The sequence below is a fragment of the Sturnus vulgaris genome, unplaced genomic scaffold (assembly GCF_052056855.1).
Source record: "Sturnus vulgaris isolate bStuVul1 unplaced genomic scaffold, bStuVul1.hap1 Scaffold_2125, whole genome shotgun sequence".
Lineage (NCBI taxonomy): Eukaryota > Metazoa > Chordata > Aves > Passeriformes > Sturnidae > Sturnus > Sturnus vulgaris.
In genome coordinates, this window is record NW_028276277.1 from 1 (window position 1) to 24,879 (window position 24,879).

Here is a 24,879-nt window from a genome sequence, read left to right on the forward strand (position 1 = left end):
TCAAACCCTCCCCACTGCCCCCCAAACCCTCCCCAGTGCCCTCCCAGTGCTCCCAGTACCTGTTGGGGGTGCACAGGGACAGCAGCACGGTGCTCTCCCACACCAGGGAACAGTAGAGCTGGCTCAGCTTGCCCAGCACGCTCAGCCCCAGCTGGGACCCCCACTGGTTCACTGAGATGGCCCTGATCTCACTCTGGGGGGACAAGGGCACCCCAAAGACCCCCTGTGAGACCCCAAACACCTCCCCAAGACCCCCCTGTGAGACCCCAAACACCTCCCCAAAGACCCCCTGTGAGACCCCAAACCTCTCCCCAAGACCCCCCTGTGAGACCCCAAACCATTCCCCAAATCCCCCTGTGAGACCCCAAACCATTCCCCAAATCCCCCTGTGAGACCCCAAACCTCTCCCCAAGACCCCAAACTCCTTTCAAACCTCCCCAAACCCCATTCAAACCCTCTCCAAACCCCATTTCAACCTCCAAAACCCCATTCCAAACCCCAAATCCCATTCCAATCCCATTCCAAACCCCCCAAACCCCATCCCAGCCCTCCAGCCCCCCCAAACCCCATTCCAGACCCCAAAACCCCATCCCAAGCCCCTCAAACTCCCATTCAAACCCAATTCCAGCCCCCCAAAACTCCATTCCAGCCCCCCCAAACCCCATTCCAACCCAATTCCAACCTCCCAAACCCCATTTCAACCCCCCCAAACCCAATTCCAACCCCATTCCAACCCCCCAAACCCCACCCCAGCCCCCCAAACCCCATTCCAACCCAATTCCAACCTCCTAAACCCCATTTCAACCCCCCCAAACCCAATTTCAACCCCCAAAACCCCATTCAAACCCAATTCCAGCGCCCCAAAACCCCATTCCAACCCCCCAAACCCCAATTTCAACCCCCAAAACCCCACCCCAGCCCCCCAAACCCCATTCAAACCCCATTCCAACCTCCCAAACCCCATTCCAACCCCCCCAAACCCAATTTCAACCCCATTCCAAACCCCCCGAACCCCATCCCAGCCCCCCCAAACCCCATTCCAACCCCATTTCAACCCCCCCAAACCCAATTTCAACCCCCAAAACCCCATTCAAACCCAATTCCAGCGCCCCAAAACCCCATTCCAACCCCCCCAAACCCCATTCAAACTCATTTCAACCCCCTCAAACCCAATTTCAAACCCCCAAATCCCATTCCAACCCCATTTCAGCCCCCCCAAACCCAATTTCAACCCCCAAAACCCCACCCCAGCCCCCCAAACCCCCATTCAAACCCCATTCCAACCCCATTCCAACCCCCTCAAACCCCATCCCAAGCCCCCCAAACCCCATTCCAGCCCCATTTCAGCCCCCCCAAACCCCCCCCCACCCCTCCCCCTTACCTGTCCCACCCTACAGGTGTGCACGAACATCATGATGAAGGCGTGGGCGGCGGTCAGCGCGTGCAGCAGGGGCGTGGCCTGCGCTGACAGGGTGGCATCTGCCACCGCCCCCGCCCCCGCCAGCTCCCGCAGCAGCACCGAGCCCCCCGGGGCCTCGATGGGGCGGTGAAGGGGCTCCAGGGCCGAGAGCACGGCCTCGAGCTGAACCAGCCCCTCCTGCAGCACCTTGGGCTCGTGGGACAGGGTCTGGGGACAGGAAAAGGGACATTGGGGACATTGGGGGGACACTGAGGGGTCACTGAATCCTCCTGGAGCACCTTGGGCTCGTGGGACAGGGTCTGGGGACAGGAAAAGGGACATTGGGGACATTGGGGGGACACTGAGGGGTCACTGAATCCTCCTGGAGCACCTTGGGCTCGTGGGACAGGGTCTGGGGACAGGAAAAGGGACATTGGGGACATTGAGGGGTCACTGAACACTCCTGGGCTCGTGGGACAGGGTCTGGGGACACAGAGAGGGGACATTGAGGGGACATTGGGGACATTGAGGGGTCACTGAATCCTCCTGGAGCACCTTGGGCTCGTGGGACAGGGTCTGGGGACAGGAAAAGGGACATTGGGGACATTGAGGGGTCACTGAATCCTCCTGGGCTCGTGGGGCAGGGTCTGGGGACACAGAAAGTGTCACCAGGATTCATACCAGGATGAATTTTTCACCCCCCAGGACACCTTTTTCCATACCAGGATGGATTTTTAGCCCCCCAGGATGAATTTTTACCCCCCCAGGATGAATTTTTAGCCCCCCAGGATGGATTTTTAAGCCCTCCCAGCACCCATTTTCCATACCAGGATGGATTTGCAGACCCCCAGGATGAATTTTTAGCCCCCCAGGATGGATTTCCATCCCCCCAGCACCCATTTTCCATACCAGGATGGATTTGCAGACCCCAGCCACGGCCTGGCAAGCTGCAGACGTTGGGAAATCCACGGGCAGGTTGGGCAAACCCAGGATGGTGACGAGTGGCCTCAAACCCCTCTGGGCCACGAACTCCTGGCAGTGATCGTCAGTGGTGTTGTTACTCAGGATGGACTCCACGAATTTCATCTGGGGTGAGACAAAAATTTAAAATAAATTAAAAAAAAAAAAAAAAAAAAAAAAAAAAGGGTTTGTGGGGGGGTCTGGATCCCCTGAGAGGGGGTGTGGACCCCAGAGGGGGGGTCTGGGTTCCCTGAGGGGGGGTCTGGATCCCTCGAGGGGGGGTCTGGATCCCACGAAGGGGGGACTGGATCCCCTGAGGGGGGGTCTGGATCCCTGGAAGGAGGGTTTGGATCCCCTGAGGGGGGTCTGGGTCCCTCGAGGGGGGGTCTAGATCCCTCGAGGGGGGGTCAGGACCCCTCGAGGGGGGGGTGTGGATCCCCTGAGGGGGGATCTGGACCCCTCGAGGGGGGGTCTGGATCCACTGAGGGGGGGTCAGGACCCCCAGAGGGGGGGTCTGGATCCCTGAGGGGGGGTCTAGATCCCTCGAGGGGGGGTCAGGACCCCCAGAGGGGGGGTCTGGGTCCCTGAGGGGGGGTCTAGATCCCTCGAGGGGGGGTCAGGACCCCTAGAGGGGGGGTCTGGGTCCCTGAGGGGGGGTCTGGATCCCCTGAGGGGGGGTGTGGATCCACTGAGGGGGGTCTGGATCCACTGAGGGGGGGTCTGGGTTACTCGAGGGGGCGTCTGGATCCCCTGAGGGGGGTCTGGATCCCTCGAGGGGGGGTCTGGGTCCCCTGAGGGGGCGTCTGGATCCCCTGAGGGGGGTCTGGATCCCTCGAGGGGGGGTCTGGATCCCTGAGGGGGGGTCAGGACCCCCGGGGGGTGGTGCTGGGGGCTCACCACGTTGAGGATGTAATCCATGAGGGGGATGGGGATGCGCTCCTCGGTGCCCACCACGCTGCAAGCACGGACAGGACGGGAGGGGAGGGGGGTGTGAGACCCCCGCCCACCCCCCCCAGGACACGAAATCAGAGTTAACGACTCCGGGACAGCGCCCCCCCCCTTTGTCACCGCTTTGTCACCGAGCGCCACGCCCAGGTCTGGCTCTAACGCCTCCCTGGGAAGGGTTTGGTCATTTCCAGCCCCCATTTCCCTGCCTGCTCTCTTTTCTCCAGGCTGAGACCCCTCCCCAACTCCTCCAGGATCCCCCAGACCCCTCCCCAATTCCTCCAGGATCCCCCAGACCCCTCCCCAACTCCCCAGACCCCTCCCCAATTCCTCCAGGATCCCCCCAGACCCTTCCCCAACTCCCCCAGACCCTTCCCCAATTCCTCCAGGATCCCCCCAGACCCCTCCCCAACTCCTCCAGGATCCCCGAGACCCTTCCCCAATTCCTCCAGGATTCCCCCAGACCCTTCCCCAGTTCCTCCAGGATCCCCCAAACCCCTCCCCAGTCCCCCAGACCCTTCCCCAACTCCCCCAGACCCTTCCCCAGCTCCTCCAGGATCCCCCAGACCTTTCCCCAATTCCTCCAGGATCCCCCAGACCCTTCCCCAGCTCCCCCAGGATCCCCCAGACCCCTCCCCAACTCCCCCAGACCCTTCCCCAGCTCCTCCAGGATCCCCCAGACCCCTCCCCAGTCCCCCAGACCCTTCCCCAGCTCCTCCAGGATCCCTCAGACCCTTCCCCAGCTCCCCCAGACCCCTCCCCAATTCCTCCAGGATCCCCCAGACCCTTCCCCAACTCTCCCAGACCCCTCCCCAGCTCCTCCAGGATCCCCCAGACCCTTCCCCAGTTCCTCCAGGATCCCCCCAGACCCTTCCCCAACTCTCCCAGACCCCTCCCCAGCTCCTCCAGGATCCCCCAGACCCTTCCCCAGTTCCTCCAGGATCCCCCCAGACCCTTCCCCAACTCCCCCAGACCCTTCCCCAGCTCCTCCAGACCCTTCCCCAACTCCCCCAGACCCTTCCCCAGTTCCTCCACGATCCCCCAGACCTTTCCCCAATTCCTCCAGGATCCCCCAGACCCTTCCCCAGCTCCTCCACGATCCCCCAGACCCTTCCCCAATTCCTCCAGGATCCCCCAGACCCCTCCCCAATTCCTCCAGGATCCCCCAGACCCTTCCCCAGCTCCTCCAGGATCCCCCCAGACCCTTCCCCAGCTCCCCCAGACCCCTCCCCAATTCCTCCAGGATCCCCCAGACCCCTCCCCAGTTCCCCAGACCCCTCCCCAATTCCTCCAGGGATCCCCCAGACCCTTCCCCAGCTCCCCCAGACCCCTCCCCAATTCCTCCAGGATCCCCCAGACCCTTCCCCAGTTCCTCCAGGATCCCCCAAACCCCTCCCCAGTCCCCCAGACCCTTCCCCAACTCCCCCAGACCCTTCCCCAACTCCCCCAGACCCTTCCCCAGCTCCTCCAGGATCTCCCAGACCCTTCCCCAACTCCTCCAGGATCCCCCAGACCCCTCCCCAGTCCCCCAGACCCCTCCCCAGCTCCCCCAGGATCCCCCAGACCTTTCCCCAATTCCTCCAGGATCCCCCAGACCCCTCCCCACTCCCCCAGACCCTTCCCCAGCTCCTCCAGGATCCCCCAGACCCCTCCCCACTCCCCCAGACCCCTCCCCAGCTCCTCCAGGATCCCCCAGACCCTCCAGGATCTTTCAAATCCTTCCCCACAGTGACCTGGGGACACCCTCGGTGACCTGGGGACGTCCCTGGGGCCACCCCCGGTGACCTTCACCGCCCCCTGACCACACCCCCATCGACCCAAGCCCACCCCACACCCCCCAAACCCCCCAAACCCCCCACCCCACCCCCCCCCCATGCTGCTCACGTCTGGCTGGGCTCGGCCTCGCTCTGCTGGGCGGCCCCGAAGCTCTGCATGGCCTGCACCTCTTCCTCCTCCTCATCCTCGCTCGACGCCTCCTCGGCGGCGTGGGGGGAGCGCGGGGGCGGCGCCGCCGCCGTCCCGTCCGCCTTCTGCATGGACGGCTTCTGGCAGATGTACCTGGGGTCCCTGCCCAGGCTGCAGATCTCCTCCAGCAGCTGCAGGGGGGGGTTAGGACAGGTGAGGGAGGGGTCCCGGACAGGTGTTTTAGGAATCCTCCACGCCCCCACCACGGCCGCGTCGCCGCCTTGTTGTCACCTTGATGATGGCGGTGGTGGCGTCGGTTTTGAGCGTGGGCTGGTGGCGCATGAGCTCGTCCACGGCGCTGCCCAGGTTGGAGGCCGTGTCACCTGAGGGGGGGGGGGATGCAGAGAGGGTTTAGGTGTGTCCCACAACGCCCAGGTGTGTCCCCCAATGCCCAGGTGTGTCCCCCCCAATCCCCAGGTTTTCCCCCCATATATGTCCCCAGGTGTGTCCCCCCCATGCCCAGGTGTGTCCCCAGCTGTGTCCCTAATGCCCAAGTGTGTCCCCAGGTGTGTCCCCCCATGCCCAGGTGTGTCCCCAGGTGTGTCCCTAATGCCCAAATGTGTCCTCCATACCCAGGTGTGTCCCCAATACCCAGGTGTGTCCCTAGGTGTGTCCCCCAATGCCCGGGTGTGTCCCCCATGCCCAGGTGTGTCCCCAGGTGTGTCCCCCAGTGCCCAGGTGTGTCCCCAGTCCCCAAGTGTGTGCCCAGGTGTCCCCCTAGGTGTGTCCCCAATCCCCAGGTGTGTCCCTAGGTGTGTCCCCCAATGCCCAGGTGTGTCCCCAGGTGTATCCCCAGTGCCCAGGTGTCTCACCCAGCGGGTCGGAGCTGCGGCGCCACCGCATGGCGGGCAGGTAATCAGGTGACAGCAGCACCCCCAACCCTCAGGTGTGTCCCCCGTCCCCAGGTGTGTCCCCAGGTGTGTCCCCCATCCCCAGGTGTGTGCCCAGGTGTCTCACCCAGCGGGTCGGAGCTGCGGCGCCGCCGCATGGCGGGCAGGTAATCAGGTGAGAGCAGCACCTTGAAGAGGCGCTCGAAGGGCTGGCACTGCACGAAGCTCTGCAGCCCCCGCGCGTTCAGACACAGCGCGCTGAACACGTTGGGCAGAGAGCCCAGCACCTCCCGCGTGGCTGGCACCTGGGGGACAGGTGAGGCACAGGTGAGGGCTGGAGAGGGGCTGGGGAGAAACACCTGGGACAGGTGAGGGGCTAGGGGCAGACCTGAGGCTAGGGAAATACACCCGGGACAGGTGAGGGATTACACAAAAGGGACAAGTGAGGGGACAGGATAAGCGTAGGACAGGTGTGACAGGTGACAGGTGTGACAGGTGTGACAGGTGAGGTGACAGGTGAGACAGGTGACAGGTGTGACAGGTGACAGGTGAAGTGACAGGTGTGACACTCACGTCCTTGATGAGCAGCGTGTGCAGCATGACGTCGGTGAGGGGATACACAGGGGGACGGGTGTATGACAGATAGGACAGGTGTGACAGGTGAGGTGACAGGTGTGACAGGTGTGACAGGTGAGACAGGTGAGGTGACAGGTGTGACAGGTGAGACAGGTGAGGTGACAGGTGAGACACTCACGTCCTTGATGAGCAGCGCGTGCAGCATGACGTCGGTGAGGGGATACACAGGGGGACGGGTGTGTGACAGATAGGACAGGTGTGACAGGTGAGGTGACAGGTGTGACAGGTGAGACACTCACGTCCTTGATGAGCAGCGCGTGCAGCATGACGTCGGTGAGGGGATACACAGGGGTATAGGTGTATGACAGGTATGACAGGTGACAGGTGTGACAGGTGAGGTGACAGGTGACAGGTGTGACAGGTGACAGGTGTGACAGGTGAGACACTCACGTCCTTGATGAGCAGCGCGTGCAGCATGACGTCGGTGAGGGGATACACAGGGGGGACGGGTGTATGACAGGTGTGACAGGTGTGGTGACAGGTGTGACAGGTGTGGTGACAGGTGTGACAGGTGAGGTGACAGGTGTGACACTCACGTCCTTGATGAGCAGCGCGTGCAGCATGACGTCAGTGAGGGGATACACAGGGGGACGGGTGTATGACAGATAGGACAGGTGTGACAGGTGAGGTAACAGGTATGACAGGTGTGACAGGTGACAGGTGAGACACTCACGTCCTTGATGAGCAGCGCGTGCAGCATGACATCGGTGAGGGGATACACGGGGGGGACGGGTGTATGACAGATAGGACAGGTGTGACAGGTGAGGTGACAGGTGTGACAGGTGACAGGTGACAGGTGTGGTGACAGGTGTGACACTCACGTCCTTGATGAGCAGCGCGTGCAGCATGACGTCGATGAGGGGATACACAGGGGTATGGGTGTAGGACAGGTGTGACAGGTGAGGTGACAGGTGTGACAGGTGACAGGTGTGACAGGTGACAGGTGTGACACTCACGTCCTTGATGAGCAGCGCGTGCAGCATGACGTCGATGAGGGGATACACAGGGGTATGGGTGTAGGACAGGTGTGACAGGTGAGGTGACAGGTGTGACAGGTGACAGGTGTGACAGGTGACAGGTGTGACACTCACGTCCTTGATGAGCAGCGCGTGCAGCATGACGTCGATGAGGGGATACACAGGGGTATGGGTGTAGGACAGGTGTGACAGGTGAGGTGACAGGTGTGACAGGTGACAGGTGTGACAGGTGACAGGTGTGACACTCACGTCCTTGATGAGCAGCGTGTGCAGCATGACGTCGGTGAGGGGATACACGGGGGGACGGGTGTATGACAGATAGGACAGGTGTGACAGGTGAGGTGACAGGTGTGACAGGTGTGACAGGTGACAGGTGTGACACTCACGTCCTTGATGAGCAGCGCGTGCAGCATGACGTCGGTGAGGCCGTTGTCCTGCAGCGAGGACAGCAGCGAGGGCTCCTGGAACACGAACACCGTCACCACCTCGGTCGCTGCGGCGGAGGAGAGAGGGGGGCACTGAGGGCAGGTAGAGCACCTGAGGGCAGGTAGGCAACACCTGAGGGCAGGTAGGGAGCACCTGGCTGCCCAGGTGGGGCCGGGGCGTGGCTCACCCAGCAGGAACAGCGAGGGGCCGTAGTACTCGGCGTTGCTGATGATGTGCTTGAGGGAGGTGGGCAGCGAGCCGTCCATCACTGCGAGGGGACACCGGGGGGGACATTGGGGACATGGGAGGGCCACCCTCGGGGGGTTGGGGACATTGGGGACACGGCCAGGGCCATCCCCAGGGGGGTTGGGACAGTGGGGACACGGCCAGGGCCACCCCCGGGGGGTTGGGGACAGCGGGGACACGGCCAGGGCCACCCACGGGGGGGGTTTGGGGACATTGGGGACACGGCCAGGGCCACCCACGGGGGGTTTGGGACAGTGGGGACATGGGCAGGGCCACCCCCGGGGGGGGTTTGGGGACATTGGGGACACTGGTGCCACCCCCAGGGGAGATTTGGGGACACAGCGAGTGGGCAGTGCCACCTCCAAGGGATTTGGGGACACTCCAGCCACCCCGTGGGTGGCCTTGGGGACAGCGGGGACACTCCTGCCACCCCCAGGGTGGCCTTGGGGACAGCGGGGACACTCCAGCCATCCCCAGGGTGGCCTTGGGGACAGCGGGGACACTCCACCCACCCCGTGGGTGGCCTTGGGGACAGAGGGGACACTCCTGCCACCCCCAGGGTGGCCTTGGGGACAGCGGGGACACCGCTGCCATCCCCAGGGTGGCCTTGGGGACAGCGGGGACACTCCTGCCATCCCCAGGGTGGCCTTGGGGACAGAGGGGACACTCCTGCCATCCCCAGGGTGGCCTTGGGGACAGCGGGGACACCGCTGCCATCCCCAGGGTGGCCTTGGGGACAGCGGGGACACTCCTGCCATCCCCAGGGTGGCCTTGGGGACAGAGGGGACACTCCTGCCATCCCCAGGGTGGCCTTGGGGACAGAGGGGACACCGCTGCCATCCCCAGGGTGGCCTTGGGGACAGAGGGGACACTCCAGCCATCCCCAGGGTGGCCTTGGGGACAGCGGGGACACTCCAGCCACCCCCAGGGTGGCCTTGGGGACAGCGGGGACACTCCTGCCACCCCGAGGGTGGCCTTGGGGACAGAGGGGACACCGCTGCCATCCCCAGGGTGGCCTTGGGGACAGCGGGGACACCCCTGCCATCCCCAGGGTGGCCTTGGGGACAGCGGGGACACTCCTGCCACCCCCAGGGTGGCCTTGGGGACAGCGGGGACACTCCACCCACCCCCAGGGTGGCCTTGGGGACAGCGGGGACACCCCTGCCATCCCCAGGGTGGCCTTGGGGACAGAGGGGACACTCCTGCCACCCCCAGGGTGGCCTTGGGGACAGCGGGGACACTCCAGCCATCCCCAGGGTGGCCTTGGGGACAGCGGGGACACTCCAGCCACCCCCAGGGTGGCCTTGGGGACAGCGGGGACACCGCTGCCATCCCCAGGGTGGCCTTGGGGACAGCGGGGACACTCCAGCCATCCCCAGGGTGGCCTTGGGGACAGCGGGGACACTCCAGCCACCCCCAGGGTGGCCTTGGGGACAGCGGGGACACCGCTGCCATCCCCAGGGTGGCCTTGGGGACAGAGGGGACACTCCAGCCACCCCGAGGGTGGCCTTGGGGACAGAGGGGACACGCACCGTGCCGGATGCCGTCGGAGAAGGCGGGGTCCTGGATGGCTTTTTTCAGGAAGTTCAGCATGGATTTGAGCAGAGCCGCGCGCTGGGGGATGCACTGAACGCCTGCCAGCGAGGGGAGGGGACACCGAGAGGTGACACCCGCCCCGCCGTGTCCCCAAACCCTCCCCCCCCCCAGACCCGGGGAAGGTGACATCCTTACCCCCGCGTGGCGAGGGGGTGGCAGCGCTGGTGGCACCGGGCAGGGCGGGGGGCGCTGGCTCCGCCCGGGGCTCGGCAGAGGGGCCGGGGCTGCTCTCCATGGCCACGTCTGTCACTGCAGGGGACGGGGGACAGTGAGGGGACAGCCAGGGGACAGCCAGGGGACAGCCAGGGGACAGCGAGGGGACAGCCAGGGGACAGCCAGGGGACAGCGAGGGGACAGGGGACAGTGAGGGGACAGCCAGGGGACAGCCAGGGGACAGGGGACAGTGAGGGGACAGCCAGGGGACAGCGAGGGGACAGCGAGGGGACAGCCAGGGGACAGCGAGGGGACAGTGAGGGGACAGTGAGGGGACAGCCAGGGGACAGGGGACAGTGAGGGGACAGCCAGGGGACAGCGAGGGGACAGCGAGGGGACAGCCAGGGGACAGCGAGGGGACAGCGAGGGGACAGCGAGGGGACAGCCAGGGGACGGGGGACAGCGAGGGGACAGCGAGGAGGGGACAGGGGACAGCGAGGGGACAGCGAGGAGAACACAGGTGACATTAAGGAAGACGCAGGTGACAGTAAGGAGAACACAAGTGACATTAATGAGGACAAAGATCACATTAAGGAGGACACAGGTGACATTAAGGAGGACACAGGTGACATTAAGGAGAACACAGATGACAGTGAGCAAGACACAAGTGACATTAATGAGGACAGAGATGATATTAAAGAGGGGACAGATGACATTAAGGAAGACACAGGTGACATTAAAGAGGACATTGGTGACATTAAGGAGGACACAGGTGACATTAAGGATGGCACAGGTGACATTAAAGAGGACACAGGTAACAGCGAGAAGGACTCAGGTGACATTAAGGAGAGGACAGATGGCATTAAGGAGAACACAGGTGACATTAAGGATGGCACAGGGGGCATTAAGGAGGACAAAGGTGACATTAAGGATGGCACAGATGACAGTGAGGAGAACACAGGTGACATTAAAGAGGACACAGGTGACATTAAAGAGGACACAGGTGACATTAAGGAGGACACAAGTGACATTAAGGATGGCACAGGTGACAGTAAGGGGGACACAGGTGACATTAAGGAGAACACAGGTGACAGTAAGGATGGCACAGGTGACATTAAGGAGGACAGGTGACAGTAAGGATGGCACAGGTGACATTAAAGAGAACACAGGTGACAGTAAGGATGGCACAGGTGACATTAAGGAGGACAGGTGACAGTGAGGAGAACACAGGTGACGTTAAAGAGGACACAGGTGACAGACAGGAGGGGACAGCGCCGTTGTCACGTCCCGTGCTCACCCTCCATGTCGGTCTCCATGTCCTCGCCCTCGGGCACGGGCGCCGCGGGCGGGCGCTGCACTTTGGGTTTGATGACAAAGGGACACTCGCGGCGACACAGATCCACCTCGTGCTGGGGAGGGCACGGAGCTTCCATCGGCACCCCGGAAACACGGGGACACCCCGGAATAACGGGGACACCCCGGAAACAGCCGGGACAACCCGGAAATAACGGGGACACCCCGGAAACAACCGGGACACCCCGGAAACAGCCGGGACACCCCGGAAAACACACCGGGACACCCCGGAACACACCGGGACACCCCGAAAAACACACCGGGACACCCCGGAAACAGCCGGGACAACCCGGAAATAACCGGGACACACCGGAAATAACCGGGGACACCCCGGAAATAACCGGGACAACCCGGAAAACACACAGGGACACCCCGGAATAACCGGGACACCCCGGAAATAACCGGGACACCCCGGAAACAGCCGGGACAACCCGGAAACAGCCGGGACACACCGGAAATAACCGGGGACACCCCGGAAACAACCGGGGACACCAAAAAACACACGGGGATACCCCGAAAATAACCGGGGACACCCCAAAAAACACACGGGACACCCCAAAAAATCACACGGGGACACCCCAAAACAGCCAAGGACACCCCAGAAAACAACCGGGGGACACAAAAATCACACGGGGACACCCCAAAAAACAACCGGGGACATCAAAAAACACCCGGGGGGACACCCCAAAACCCCAGGGACATCCCAAAACACCCGTGGGGACCCCAAAACACACAGGAGACCCCCCAAAACACAGCCGGGGGACCCCAAAACACCCGTGGGGACCCCAAAACACACAGGAGACCCCCCAAAACACACGGGGGATCCCAAAACACCCGTGGGGACACCAAAACAAACCGGAGGGACACCAAAACACCTGGAGGGGAGGACACCAAAAAGCACCCGTGGGGACCCCAAATCACCCGTGGGGACCCCAAATCACCCGTGGGGACCCCAAATCACGCGTGGGGACCCCAAAACGCGCGTGGGGACCCCCCCAAAAGGCGCGGGGGCAGCACCTCGAGGCGGTAGATGAAGATGCTGAGGCCGCTGTGGGACTGGAACGCCGCCATGTCCAGGTTGGTGATGAGATCAACCACGCGCACCGCCCGCGTCACAAACGTGATCTGGTCCTGCTCGTCCCCCAGGAACTTGATCACCTGCACAGGTGACGCACACACACACACACAGAGACAGGTGAGGAGGTGCGTGACGCAGCTGAGAAGCTCGAAAAATGAAATAAAATAAAAGGTGAGGGAGGGGACGTCACCTTGAGCAGCGCCTCCATCATCCCGCACGACACCAGCGCCTCGCCGCCCGCGTCGTAGCTCGCCAGGTGATAGAGGAAGGAGAAGAGAGCCGTGGCGAACTGGTGGGGGTAGGGCTCCATGGAAGGGTCTGGAAGGTGCACAGGTGTGGTCAGGGAGGGGTCACAACCCCCAGGTGACACCCCCGGTGACCACCCAGGTGAGTCCCAGGTAACCCCCCAGCTGACCCCCACGTGACACCCCCAGCTGACCCGCAGGTAACTCCCAGCTGACCCCCCAGGTAACCCCCCAGGTGAGCCCCAGCTGACCCCCAGGTAACCCCCAGCTGACCCCCCAGGTAACTCCCAGCTGACCCCCCAGGTAACCCCCCAGGTAATCCCCAGCTGACCACCAGGTAACCCCCCAGCTGACCCCCCCAGCTGACCCCCAGGTAACCCCCAGTTAACCCCCAGCTAACCCCCAAGTACGCCCCCAGCTGACCCCCAGATAACCCCCCAGGTAACCCCCAGTTAACCCCCAGGTGACCCCCAGGTAACCCCCCAGTTAACCCCCCAGTTAACCCCCCAGGTGACCCCCCAGCTAACCCCCCCAGGTGACCCCCCAGGTGACCCCCCACGCACCGATCATGGCCTGGATGCAGTTGCGCACCAGCACGGGCAGGAAGCCGTGGTACGAGGCCGTGCCCGTGCAGTCGATGATGCTGCTCAGCTTGGGCGTGCGCTCCAGGTGAACGATGGACGTCAGCGTGCGCAGAGACGCCGCCTTGATGTCCTGCCGGACAGGTGACACGCGTGAGGGGACGGGGACACGTGAGGGGACGGGGGAGACACGTGAGGGGACGGGGGACACACGTGAGGGGACGGGGGACACACGTGAGGGGACGGGGGAGACACGTGAGGAGACACGTGAGGAGACACGTGAGGGGACACGTGAGGGGACACGTGAGGGACACGTGAGGGACACGTGAGAGGACACGTGAGAGGACAGGTGAGGGGACAGGGGAGACACGTGAGGGGACACGTGAGGGGACACGTGAGGGGACACGTGAGGGGACAGCTGAAGAAACAGGTAAAGGGATAGCTAAGGCAACACGTGAGGGGACAGCCACAAGAACAGGTAAACGAACAGCTGAGGGGACACGTGAAGGCACACCTGAGGGGACAGGTAAGAGAATAAGCAAAGTGTTCCTTAAGGTAAAGGCAAACCTGATCGGACAGATAAAGCAACAACTGAGGGGATACCTGAGGGGACAGGTGAAGTGACACCTGAGGGGACACTTGGTGGTGGCAGGTAAAGGGACAAGTAAGGGGACACCTGAGGGGACAGCTAAGGGGACACCTAAAGGAACACCTGAGATGACACCTGAACGGACACCTGAAGGAACACCTGGTGGTGGCAGGTAAAGGGACAAGTAAGGGGACACCTGAGGGGACACCTGAGGCCACACCCGAAGGCACACCTGAGGCCGCACCTGAGGCACACCTGAGGCCACACCCAAAGCCACACCTGAGGCACACCTGAGGCACACTTGAAGGCACACTTGAAGCCACACCCGAAGCCACACCCGAGGCCACACCTGAGGCACACCTGAAGCCACACCTGAGGCACACCTGAGGCACACCCAAAGCCACACCTGAAGCACACTTGAAGGCACACCTGAGCCACACTTGAAGCCACACCTGAGGCACACCTGAGCCACACTTGAAGCCACACCTGAGGCCACACCTGAGGCACACCCGAAGCCACACCTGAAGCCACACCTGAGGCACACCCGAAGCCACACCTGAAGCACACTTGAAGGCACACCTAAGGCCACACCTGAGGCACACCTGAGGCACACCTGAGGCCACACCTGAGGCCACACCCGAGCCACACCTGAGGCACACCTGAGCCACACTTGAAGCCACACCTGAGGCCACACCTGAGCCACACCCGAGGCACACCCGAGGCCACACCTGAAGCTCAGTGTCTCACCATGAGCTGCTTGTCGGTGATCTGCAGCACGTCCACCAGCTCCTCGATCAGCCCGTTGTACAGGATGCTGTTGGCCGACTCCTGCAGCGCGTTCGAGTACACTGCGCACAGCAAAGGGGAGGGGGCGTCACCCCTAAACACGCCCCCCCACCCCTCCAAAACCCCACCCACTAATTAAAACAACCCCTTAATGAGGGCCCACCCAGGATGGAGATGGCGTGGAGCCTCGCCTGCACCGCCTGCAGCCGCTTCTTGTGGTTGGAGAAGCCGTGGGCCAGGCGGATGTGGGTGAACAGCAGCATCTGGGGAGGGGAGGGGGTCACAGAGAATTTGGGGGGGGGGTCTGGGGGTCGTCCCCAAGTCGGGGTGGGTGGTCTCGGTGACACCATCACCCCCCCCCCCCCAGCTCACCTGTTTGTCCTTGGGGATGCTGTACATCTTGGTGAGAGACTCCATGATCTCCGAGGGGCTCTCGGAAATCTGGGGGAGGACGGGGCACAGAAATTGGGCACAAGGTTGGGGGGCAGAGATGGACACAAGGTTGGGGGGCACAGAAATTGGGCACAAGGTTGGGGGGCAGAGATGGGCACAAGGTTGGGGGGCAGGAAACAGGGTTGGGGGCAGAGGAACAGGATTGGGGGGCAGGGGACAGGATTGGGGGGCACAGAAATTGGGCACAAGGTTGGGGGGCAGAGGACAGGGTTGGGGGGCACAGAAATTGGGCACAAGGTTGGGGGGCAGGGGACAGGGTTGGGGGCACAGGGATAGGATTGGGGGGCACAGAAATTGGGCACAAGGTTGGGGGGCAGGAAACAGGACTGGGGGGCACAGAAATTGGGCACAAGGTTGGGGGGCAGAGATGGGCACAAGGTTGGGGGGCAGAGAAACTGGGCACAAGGTTGGGGGGCAGGAAACAGGGTTGGGGGGCAGAGATGGACACAAGGTTGGGGGGCAGAGGGACAGAATTGGGGGGCACAGGGATAGGATTGGGGGGCACAGAAATTGGGCACAAGATTGGGGGGCAGGGGACAGGACTGGGGGGCAGAGAAATTGGGCACAAGATTGGGGGGCAGAGGGACAGGATTGGGGGGCAGGGGACAGGACTGGGGGGCAGAGAAATTGGGCACAAGATTGGGGGGCAGGATTGGGGGGCAGAGGGAAAAAATTGGGAGCAGAGGACAAGATTGGGGTGAGGAGAGACAAAACTGGGGGACAGGGACAGATCTGAGGGCAAGGAAGAGAACTGGGGGGCAGAGGACAAAAATGGGGTGCAGGAGACAAGACTGGGGTGTGGAGGGACAAAATGGGGGTGCAGGGACAGAACTGGGGGAGAGAATTGGGGGGCAGAGGACAAAAATGGGGTGCAGGGGACAAAACTGAGGTGGGGAGAGAAAAATTGGAGGATAGGGGACAAAACTGGGGACAAAGGAAAAATCTGGGGTGCAGGGGCCAAAATGGGGGTGTGGAGGGGCCAAAACGGGGGGAGCAGGGGCCAAAACGGGGGGTGCAGGGGCCAAATTTGGGGTTCAGGGTGTGGGGGGACCCTGACCCAAGCACAGACCCCCCCTCCCCGTGCTCACCTTGTCCAGCTGCTCGATGTGGATGTAGTGCAGGGTGGTGCTGGTGGCCTGGGGGGGGGGGGGTTTGGGGGGTCACAGCAGGTCAAGGGGGGGTGGCCCCGGTGTTTTGGGGGTCCCCCCACCCCCAAGTGTCCCCAAGGGTCACTCACCCTCTTGTCCACCTTGACCTCGACGCCCGGCTCGGCGTAGAACTCGAAGTGCAGGGTGGTGGCACTGGGGGGGTATTTCTGAGGGGGGGAGGGGGACAATGGGGTGAGGGGGGAGGGGGGGACAGCAGGGTCCCCTCCCCCACCCCGGGGTTGGGGGGGACAGGGCCAGGCTGGGGACACCGGGACACAGCACGGGTGACAAAGGGGTGCTGGGGACGTGGGAGGGGGGTGACATGGAGGGACAGGGCTGGGGACACCGTGAGGGGACACCTGGACAGGGCTGGGGACACCTGGACAGGGCTGGGGACACCGTGAGGGGACACCTGGACAGGGCTGGGGACACCGTGAGGGGACACCTGGACAGGGATGGGGACACCGTGAGGGGACACCTGGACAGGGATGGGGACACCAGGACAGGGATGGGGACACCGTGAGGGGACACCTGGACAATGCTGGGAACACCTGGACAGGGCTGGGGACACCTGGACAGGGCTGGGGACACCGTGAGGGGACACCTGGACAGGGCTAGGGACACCTGGACAGGGCTGGGGACACCTGGACAGGGCTGGGGACACCAGGAGAGCATCGAGGGACCTCAGGATGTGACAAGGTGAGCCCACCCAGATGTGACAACGTGAAACATGAGAGATGGACCCCGAGACACAGGTGAGCTCTGTCACCCCCCAGGAGGACACAGGTGAGCTCTGGGGACCCCCAAGAGGACACAGGTGAGCTCTGGGGACCCTCAGGGTGACACAGGTGAGCTTTGGGGACCCCCAGGAGGACACAGGTGAGCTCTGGGGACCCCCAGGACACACTCAGGTGAGTTCTTGGGACCCCCAGGAAGACATAGGTGAGCTTTGGGGACCCTCAAGAGGACACGGGTGAGCTCTGGGGACCCCCAGGGAAAACACAGGTGAGCTCTGGGGACCCTCAGGGTGACACAGGTGAGCTCTGGGGACCCCAGGGTGACACAGGTGAGCTCTGGGGACCCTCAGGAGGACACAGGTGAGCTCTGGGGACCCTCAGGAGGACACAGGTGAGCTGTGTCACCCCCCAGGAGGACACAGCCAGGTGAGCCCCAGGTAGCACTCACCATCATGTGCAGGTCCCGGCAGCACTCAGCCAGCCCGAATCCATTCTCCTTTCCACCCCAGCTCTGTGGGGACACCAACCCAGCTCAGCCCCACCCTAAACCCCCCAAAAACCCCCCCAAAAACCTCTCCCACCTCAGCCAGGTGCTGCAGGTGAGCCCTCAGTGCTCCGAGCCCAGGTGGGTGATGTAATTGGAAACCCAAAACCACCCAAAAAAACCCCAAAAAACTCTCAAAAATCCTGTAAAATCCCCCTAAAATCCTCTAAAGCCTCTCCCACCTCAGCCAGGTGCTGCAGGTGGGCCCTTGGTGCTCTGAGCCCAGGTGGGTGATGTAGTTAAAATCCCAAAGCCACCCAAAAAAAACCCTCAAAAAACCCCCAAACCCTCTAAAATCCTCCAAAAATCCCTCTAAAATCTTTCCAAACCTCTCCCACCTCAGCCAGGTGCTGCAGGTGAGCCCTCGGTGCTCTGAGCCCAGGTAGGTGATGTAGTTAAAATCCCAAAACCACCCAAAAAAACCCCAAAAAAACTCTCAAAAACCCTGCAAAATCCCCCTAAAATCCTCTAAAGCCTCTCCCACCTCAGCCAGGTGCTGCAGGTGGGCCAGCAGGAACCCTCAGCACTCTGAGCCCAGGCAGGTGATGTAGCTAAAACCCCAAAAACTGCCAAAAAAACCCCTCCAAAACCCCCCAAAACCCTCTAAAACCCCCCAAAAACCCCTTTAAAACCCCTCCCACCTCGGCCAGGTGCTGCAGGTGGGCCAGCAGGGGCCCTCAACGCTGTGAGCCCAGGCAGGTGATGTAGCTAGAACCCCAAAAACCGACCAAAAAAAAACCCCAAAAAACCCAAAACCTCTCAAAAACCCTGTAAAACCCCCCAAAAACCCCTCTAAAACCCCGCCCACCTCGGCCAGGTGCTGCAGGTGGGCCAGCAGGAACCCTCAGCGCTCTGAGCCCAGGCGGGTGATGTAGCTAAAACCCCAAAAAACTGCCAAAAAAACCCCTCCAAAACCCCCCAAAAACCCTCTAAAACCCCCCAAAAACCCCTCTAAAACCCCTCTAAAACCCCGCCCACCTCGGCCAGGTGCTGCAGGCGGGCCAGCAGGGGCCCTCGGCGCTCCGAGCCCAGGCGGGTGATGTAGTTGGAACGTTTGCTGAACACGTAGAGCAGGTTGAGCACGGCCAGCACCACGTGCATGTCCGAGGAGGCCAACAACGTGGTCAGGTGCTGTCGTGGGGACAGGTGAGTCAGCTGTATCACCCACCCACACCCACCCACCCAAGGGGGGTTTTTGGGGCTGTCCCCACCTCGATGGAGCTGTAGAGGTGACGGGAGAAGCTGTACTCGATGAGCAGGGCGGTGAAGTTGAGCAGGGCCAGCAGCAGAGCCTTCAGGTTTTGTCTCTCGGGTCGGTCGCAGGCCAGCATCCAGCTCATGGCTTCCACCGGCCGGCCCGCCTCGGCCAGCAGAGCGTCGAAACGGTCCAGCAGGTCCACCCAGTGGTACAGCTCGCACTGAGGGGGGGGAGATTTGGGGTTGGGGGCACGGTCTGGACACCCTGAGCCCCCCACGAGCTCCTCCTGAAACCCCCATGTCCGCAGATTGTACTGGGGGGACACAGCCTGGAGCCCAACCCAAACCCCCCCATGTCCACCCAGTGGTACAGCTCGCACTGAGAGAGGATTGGGGGTGAAATGTGGGGCTGGGGGCACGGTCTGGACGCCCTGAGCCCCCCCGTGAGATCCTCCTGAAACCCTCAGATCCACAGATTGTACTGGGGGGACACAGCCTGGACCCCAACTCAACCCCTTCTGAATCCCCCATATTCACCCAGTGGTACAGCTCGCACTGAGGGGGGGGAGATTTGGGGTTGGGGGCACGGCCTGGACCCCCTGAGCCCCCCCATGAGATCCTCCTGAAACCCCCATGTCCGCAGATTGTACTGGGGGGGACACAGCCTGGAGCCCAATCCAAACCCCCCCAAGTCCACCCAGTGGTACAGCTCGCACTGAGAGAGGATTGGGGGTGAAATGTGGGGCTGGGGGCACGGTCTGGACCCCCTGAGCCCCCCACGAGCTCCTCCTGAAACCCCCATGTCCACAGATTGTACTGGGGGGACACAGGCTGGAGCCCAATCCAAACCCCCCCATGTCCACCCAGTGGTACAGCTCGCACTGAGGGGGGGGAGATTTGGGGCTGGGGGCACGGTCTGGACCCCCTGAGCCCCCCTGAACCCCCCCAGTGGTACAGCTCGCACTGAGAGGGGGGAGATTTGGGGTTGGGGGCACGGTCTGGACCCCCTGAGCCCCCCCTGAACCCCCCCAGTGGTACAGCTCGCACTGAGAGGGGGGAGATTTGGGGCTGGGGGCACGGTCTGGACCCCCTGAGCCCCCCCCTGAACCCCCCAGTGGTACAGCTCGCAGTGGGGGGAGTGAGATTTGGGGCTGGGGGCACGGTCTGGATACCCTGAGCCCCCCTGAGCTCCTCATGAACCCCCCATGTCCACCCAATGGTACAGCTCACAATGGGGGGGTTATGGGGGGAGATTTGGGGTTGGGGGCACAGCCTGGACCCCCTGAGCCCCCCATGAGCTCCTCCTGAACCCTGACACTGGGAGCCCCCCCAAAATTAGGGAAAGGAAAAACAAAAATTGGGGGTGCCCCCTAACACTGGGGTGAGGTCCATGAAATGTGAAGACCCCTCCCCACATTTCTAAACCTTCAGAAAACTCCAGGGCTCAGCCAAAACCGGGGACCCCCCCCTCATTTTAGGGACCCCCTGGGGTGTCCCCCCCTTCAATTTTGGGGGTGCTCCCTGACATTTGGGGGTGCCACCCCCCCTGTGGCAGCGACCATTTTGGGGACAAGCTCAGCATCACCCCGACAAAATCGTGGGGGAACCCCTTGGGAAATCCCCACGTGTCTCGGGACCCTCCCTCAGGTTTTTGGGGTTCCCCCCTCAGGTTTTTGGGCCCCCTCCCACCTTGCCAATGTTCCATGTCTTGATCTGCTGCAGTTCTGTCACCAGCTGCTCGTCACTGCACGCCTTCAGCTTCTCGATGAGGGCCCGGCAGTCGGCGGGCTGGGGGGGACACAGGACCCTCAGCACTGTCCCCTCCATGTCCCCAACGCCCCCCGCAATGTCCCCAACGCCCCTCGATGTCCCCAACGCCCCTCGATGTCCCCAACGCCCCCCCCATTCCCTTCTCAACGTCCCCAAATCCCCCAGACATCTCTGATTCCCTCCTCGAGTGTCCCCCAAATTTCCCTCGAGTGTCCCCAAATTTCCCTCGAGTGTCCCCAACCCTCCCCGAGTGTCCCCAGCCCCTCTCCCAGTGTCTCCAAATTTCCCTCGAGTGTCCCCAACTCCTCTCCAAATGTCCCCAGTCCCTCTCCCAGTGCTCCCAGTCCCTCCCGAGTGTCCCCAAATTTCCCTCGAATATCCCCAGCCCCTCTCCCAGTATCCCCAACTTCCCCCAGTGTCCCCAGTCCCTCCCCCACTGTCCCCAACCCCTCCCTGAGTGTCCCCAGCCTCTCTCCCAGTGTCCCCAAATTTCCCTCGAATATCCCCAGCCCCTCTCCCAGTATCCCCAACTTCCCCCCAGTGTCCCCAGTCCCTCCCCCAGTGTCCCCAGTCCCTCCCCCAGTGTCCCCAGTCCCTCACCGCCTCCGTGGGGGTTTTCTTCAGTTTCGTCCGATCCACTTTCATTTTGGGGGTTCCGGTCCTCGTGCTCTGCCTGCGGCCACACGTGGGAGGTGTCACACCCGGGCCACCCCCAGAGCGGCTCCAAAACTCCCCCCTGCCTGTCCCGACAGGGCCTGGATATCGCGACAGGGCCCCGGGGTCCCGACAGGGCCCGGCTGTCCCAAAAAGATCCCCCCTATCCCGACACAGTCCCGTTGTTCTAAAAGGTCGCCCCCTATCCCAACAGGGCCTCCCTGTCCCGACAGGGCCCAACTGTCCCGACAGGGCCCGGCTGTCCCCCCCTATCCCGACAGGGCCCGGCTGTCCCCCCCTATCCCGACAGGGCCTCGCTGTCCCCAGTTGTCCCCCCCTATCCCGACAGGGCCCGGCTGTCCCCCCCCTATCCCGACAGGGCCTCGCTGTCCCCAATTGTCCCCCCCTATCCCGACAGGGCCCGGCTGTCCCCAGTTGTCCCCCCCTATCCCGACAGGGCCTCGCTGTCCCCAGTTGTCCCCCCCTATCCCGACAGGGCCCGGCTGTCCCCCCCTATCCCGACAGGGCCTCGCTGTCCCCAATTGTCCCCCCTATCCCGACAGGGCCCGGCTGTCCCCCCCTATCCCGACAGGGCCCGGCTGTCCCCAGTTGTCCCCCCCTATCCCGACAGGGCCCGGCTGTCCCCAACTGTCCCCCCCTATCCCGACAGGGCCCGGCTGTCCCCCCCTATCCCGACAGGGCCCGGCTGTCCCCCCCTATCCCGACAGGGCCTCGCTGTCCCCAATTGTCCCCCCTATCCCGACAGGGCCCGGCTGTCCCCCCCTATCCCGACAGGGCCCGGCTGTCCCCCCCTATCCCGACAGGGCCTCGCTGTCCCCAATTGTCCCCCCTATCCCGACAGGGCCCGGCTGTCCCCCCCTATCCCGACAGGGCCTCGCTGTCCCCAATTGTCCCCCCCTATCCCGACAGGGCCCGGCTGTCCCCAAAGGTCCCCCCCTATCCCGACAGGGCCTCGCTGTCCCCAGTTGTCCCCCCCTATCCCGACAGGGCCCGGCTGTCCCCCCCTATCCCGACAGGGCCCGGCTGTCCCCAGTTGTCCCCCCCTATCCCGACAGGGCCCGGCTGTCCCCCCCTATCCCGACAGGGCCTCGCTGTCCCCAATTGTCCCCCCCTATCCCGACAGGGCCTCGCTGTCCCCAGTTGTCCCCCCCTATCCCGACAGGGCCCGGCTGTCCCCCCCTATCCCGACAGGGCCCGGCTGTCCCCAGTTGTCCCCCCCCTATCCCGACAGGGCCCGGCTGTCCCCCCCTATCCCGACAGGGCCCGGCTGTCCCCAGTTGTCCCCCCCTATCCCGACAGGGCCTCGCTGTCCCGACAGGCGCCGCGGCGGCCGCGGCCCGATGACGTCGCGGCACCGGCTGAACAATGAATGTGCAAAACCCCGCCGAGCCCGGGGGGGGTCGCCGGGAGCTCCCCCCCCTCCCCAAAAAACAAAACAAAAAAAAAAAAACAAAACAAAAAAACAAAACAAAAAAAAAAAAACCCGCACCCCCTCCCTACAATTAACCCCGCGGGGGGGTGAGGGGCTGTAATTAAAGGCTGTAATTAAGGGCTGTAATTAAGGGATGAGGCGGCCGCGTGCCGGGGCTCCCCCCCCACCCCCCCCCGTGCCCCCCCCCCCCCCCCACCCCCGCCGGCCCGGCCGGTTCGGTGACGGTGACGCATCACATTGGGGGGGGAGGGGGGAGGCCGATTTTGGGGTGTCCCTCCACCCTGAGGCAAGCGTATAAAATAAGCTCGAAGCTCCCAGAGCGTTTTCTCCTCCTCCGTTCCCACCCCCCCAAAAAAAAAAAAAAAAAAAATTAAAAAAAAAAAAAAAAAAAAATCCTCTTCTCGATGTGAGACACCCCCCCCCCCACCTCCCCAAAATTCGCGTCGCCCCCCGGTTGTACCGGGGCGAGCCCTTACCGGGAATCACTCCCAGTCCATCCTCGGCCCGGCCCGGTCGCTGTGAGGGGAGGGAGCCGGGAGCTGCTGGAGAAGGGAATTGGGGAGGGAGGGGGGGGGGGTGTGAAATTTTGGGGGGTCCCGTGTGAGTGGGTGAATAACAGAGGGGGAGCTGTGATAGACAAGGGGGGTCGATTCCAAAAAATTGGATCCCCCCAAAGCACAGCGTGGGGTGGGGGGGGGGTTTAATGCTGGGAAGCGACGGATTAAAATCGTTATAAAACGAGAAAAATGGTAAATAGAGAAAAAAGTGGTGGGGAGTCAATGAGGAGAGGCCCAAACCATAAAGGATCTGAAGAAAAAAGGGGGCCTAAATCCCGGGGACGTGCAAGAAGCACGGCCTAGAGGATGGGGAAGGGGGAGCTGCTAGAAGGATTCCCCCAAATGTCGGGAAATCGCTGAGGGGGAGCCTGAGTGATGGGAGGGGACTGCGGGGAAGTGAAAATGAGGCTGGGGTCCCAAAATAATGGGAAACGGAGAGAGCACCCATAAAATACGAGGGAGCCCCGAAAACGTGAGAAAGCTAAATTAAGGCGGGGAAGGAGCCAAACACCTCAAATCTCAGGGGCGAGCTCCTGGGTCCCCACAAGGGGGTCCCGTACCGAGGGAGGCCGCGGGGGTCGGGGGAAGGAGAGGCCGTGAAAAAGGAAAGGAGCCCCCAAATCACGGGAGGGCCGCTGAGGAGTGGGGGGGGGGGGGGGGGGGGGGGGTAGTGGGAGGGGGGGGCGGGCCCCTCATGACGGAACCGGGCGCCATCCCCCCCCAATGCCGCGGGCCCCGCAGCGGCACCGGGCAGAGCCCCCCGCCCCGCCGGCCCCGGTACCTTAAGCGGACGGGGAGAGCGGAGGGGGGAGGGTCAGAGCCCGGCCCGGGCCCGTCCCGCCGCTGCCGCCGCCGCCATCTTACAGTGAGCCCCGGCCGCGGCCCGAGATCCCGCGAGAGCAGCCGCAAGTCCCGCGAGAGCGGCCGGCGGGACGGGGAGGCGGACTCAAGCGCGGGGCGACCGGGGGGCGGGGCAATGCCGCCGACAGCCAATGGGAACGCGAGAGGCGCGGCGGCCAAGTCTCGCGAGACCGCGCCTAGCGGCGGGGCGGGAGTTTGGAGAAAACTCGCGAGATTTCGAGAATAGTATGGGGGAGGGGAGGCGGTCCCTCACGGATCCCACCTCGTACCGGGAGTTGGGGGGGGGGAAGGTGCTGAGGGTGAAGTGGGGGAAGGCCCTGGCCGCCACAGAGCGGCTCAAACCACCCCCCTTCTCCCCTCGCGGGCCGCGGGCCCCACGCCGTTCCCACAAGCACCGGCACTCACCGGCACGCTGATGAGAGCGAGATCTCGCGAGGCGCTGGAGGCAGCGGCAGCGCGGCCCCGAAGCCTCGCGAGAGGCGCGCGAAGAGAGAAGCGAGAGCGGCCCCGGGAGAGCGGCCCCAGCGAGGGTGGGGGGGAGGGAAGGCGGGGGGAGCGCGGCCGCTGCCTCAGCGGCGGGAACGGCGGCGGCGCGCGCGGCTCTCGCGAGAGCGCCGGCTGAGAGCGACTCCAAATCTCGCGAGATTCGAGATCGTCCTCCTCGGCCGGAGGACAAGATCTCGGGAGAGCGCCGCCTGAGAGAAGCGCGAGATCTCGCGAGAGCTGCCCGGCGGCGCGCG

The 24,879-nt window shown here is 63.2% G+C and overlaps 1 protein-coding gene across 1 annotated transcript; it reads right to left on the bottom strand.

Moving 5' to 3' along the window:
- Nucleotides 1-27: 27 nt before the first annotated feature.
- LOC106864561 (E3 ubiquitin-protein ligase HUWE1-like) lies at nt 28-24,879 on the bottom strand (the record flags this gene model as incomplete). The annotated part of the gene is made up of 27 exons (XM_088158459.1): nt 24,060-24,879; nt 23,198-23,260; nt 21,215-21,287; nt 20,534-20,632; nt 18,859-19,065; nt 18,626-18,778; nt 17,552-17,614; nt 16,456-16,533; nt 16,307-16,354; nt 15,138-15,206; nt 14,929-15,028; nt 14,727-14,827; nt 13,373-13,523; nt 12,755-12,882; nt 12,504-12,644; nt 11,431-11,542; nt 10,116-10,229; nt 9,917-10,018; nt 8,326-8,406; nt 8,099-8,205; nt 6,227-6,404; nt 5,501-5,592; nt 5,189-5,400; nt 3,257-3,314; nt 2,309-2,485; nt 1,382-1,627; nt 28-193 (listed from the first exon to the last, which is right to left on the bottom strand). Coding segments are annotated over exons 3-27 (3,028 nt in total), but the record flags the coding sequence as incomplete, so codon positions are not given.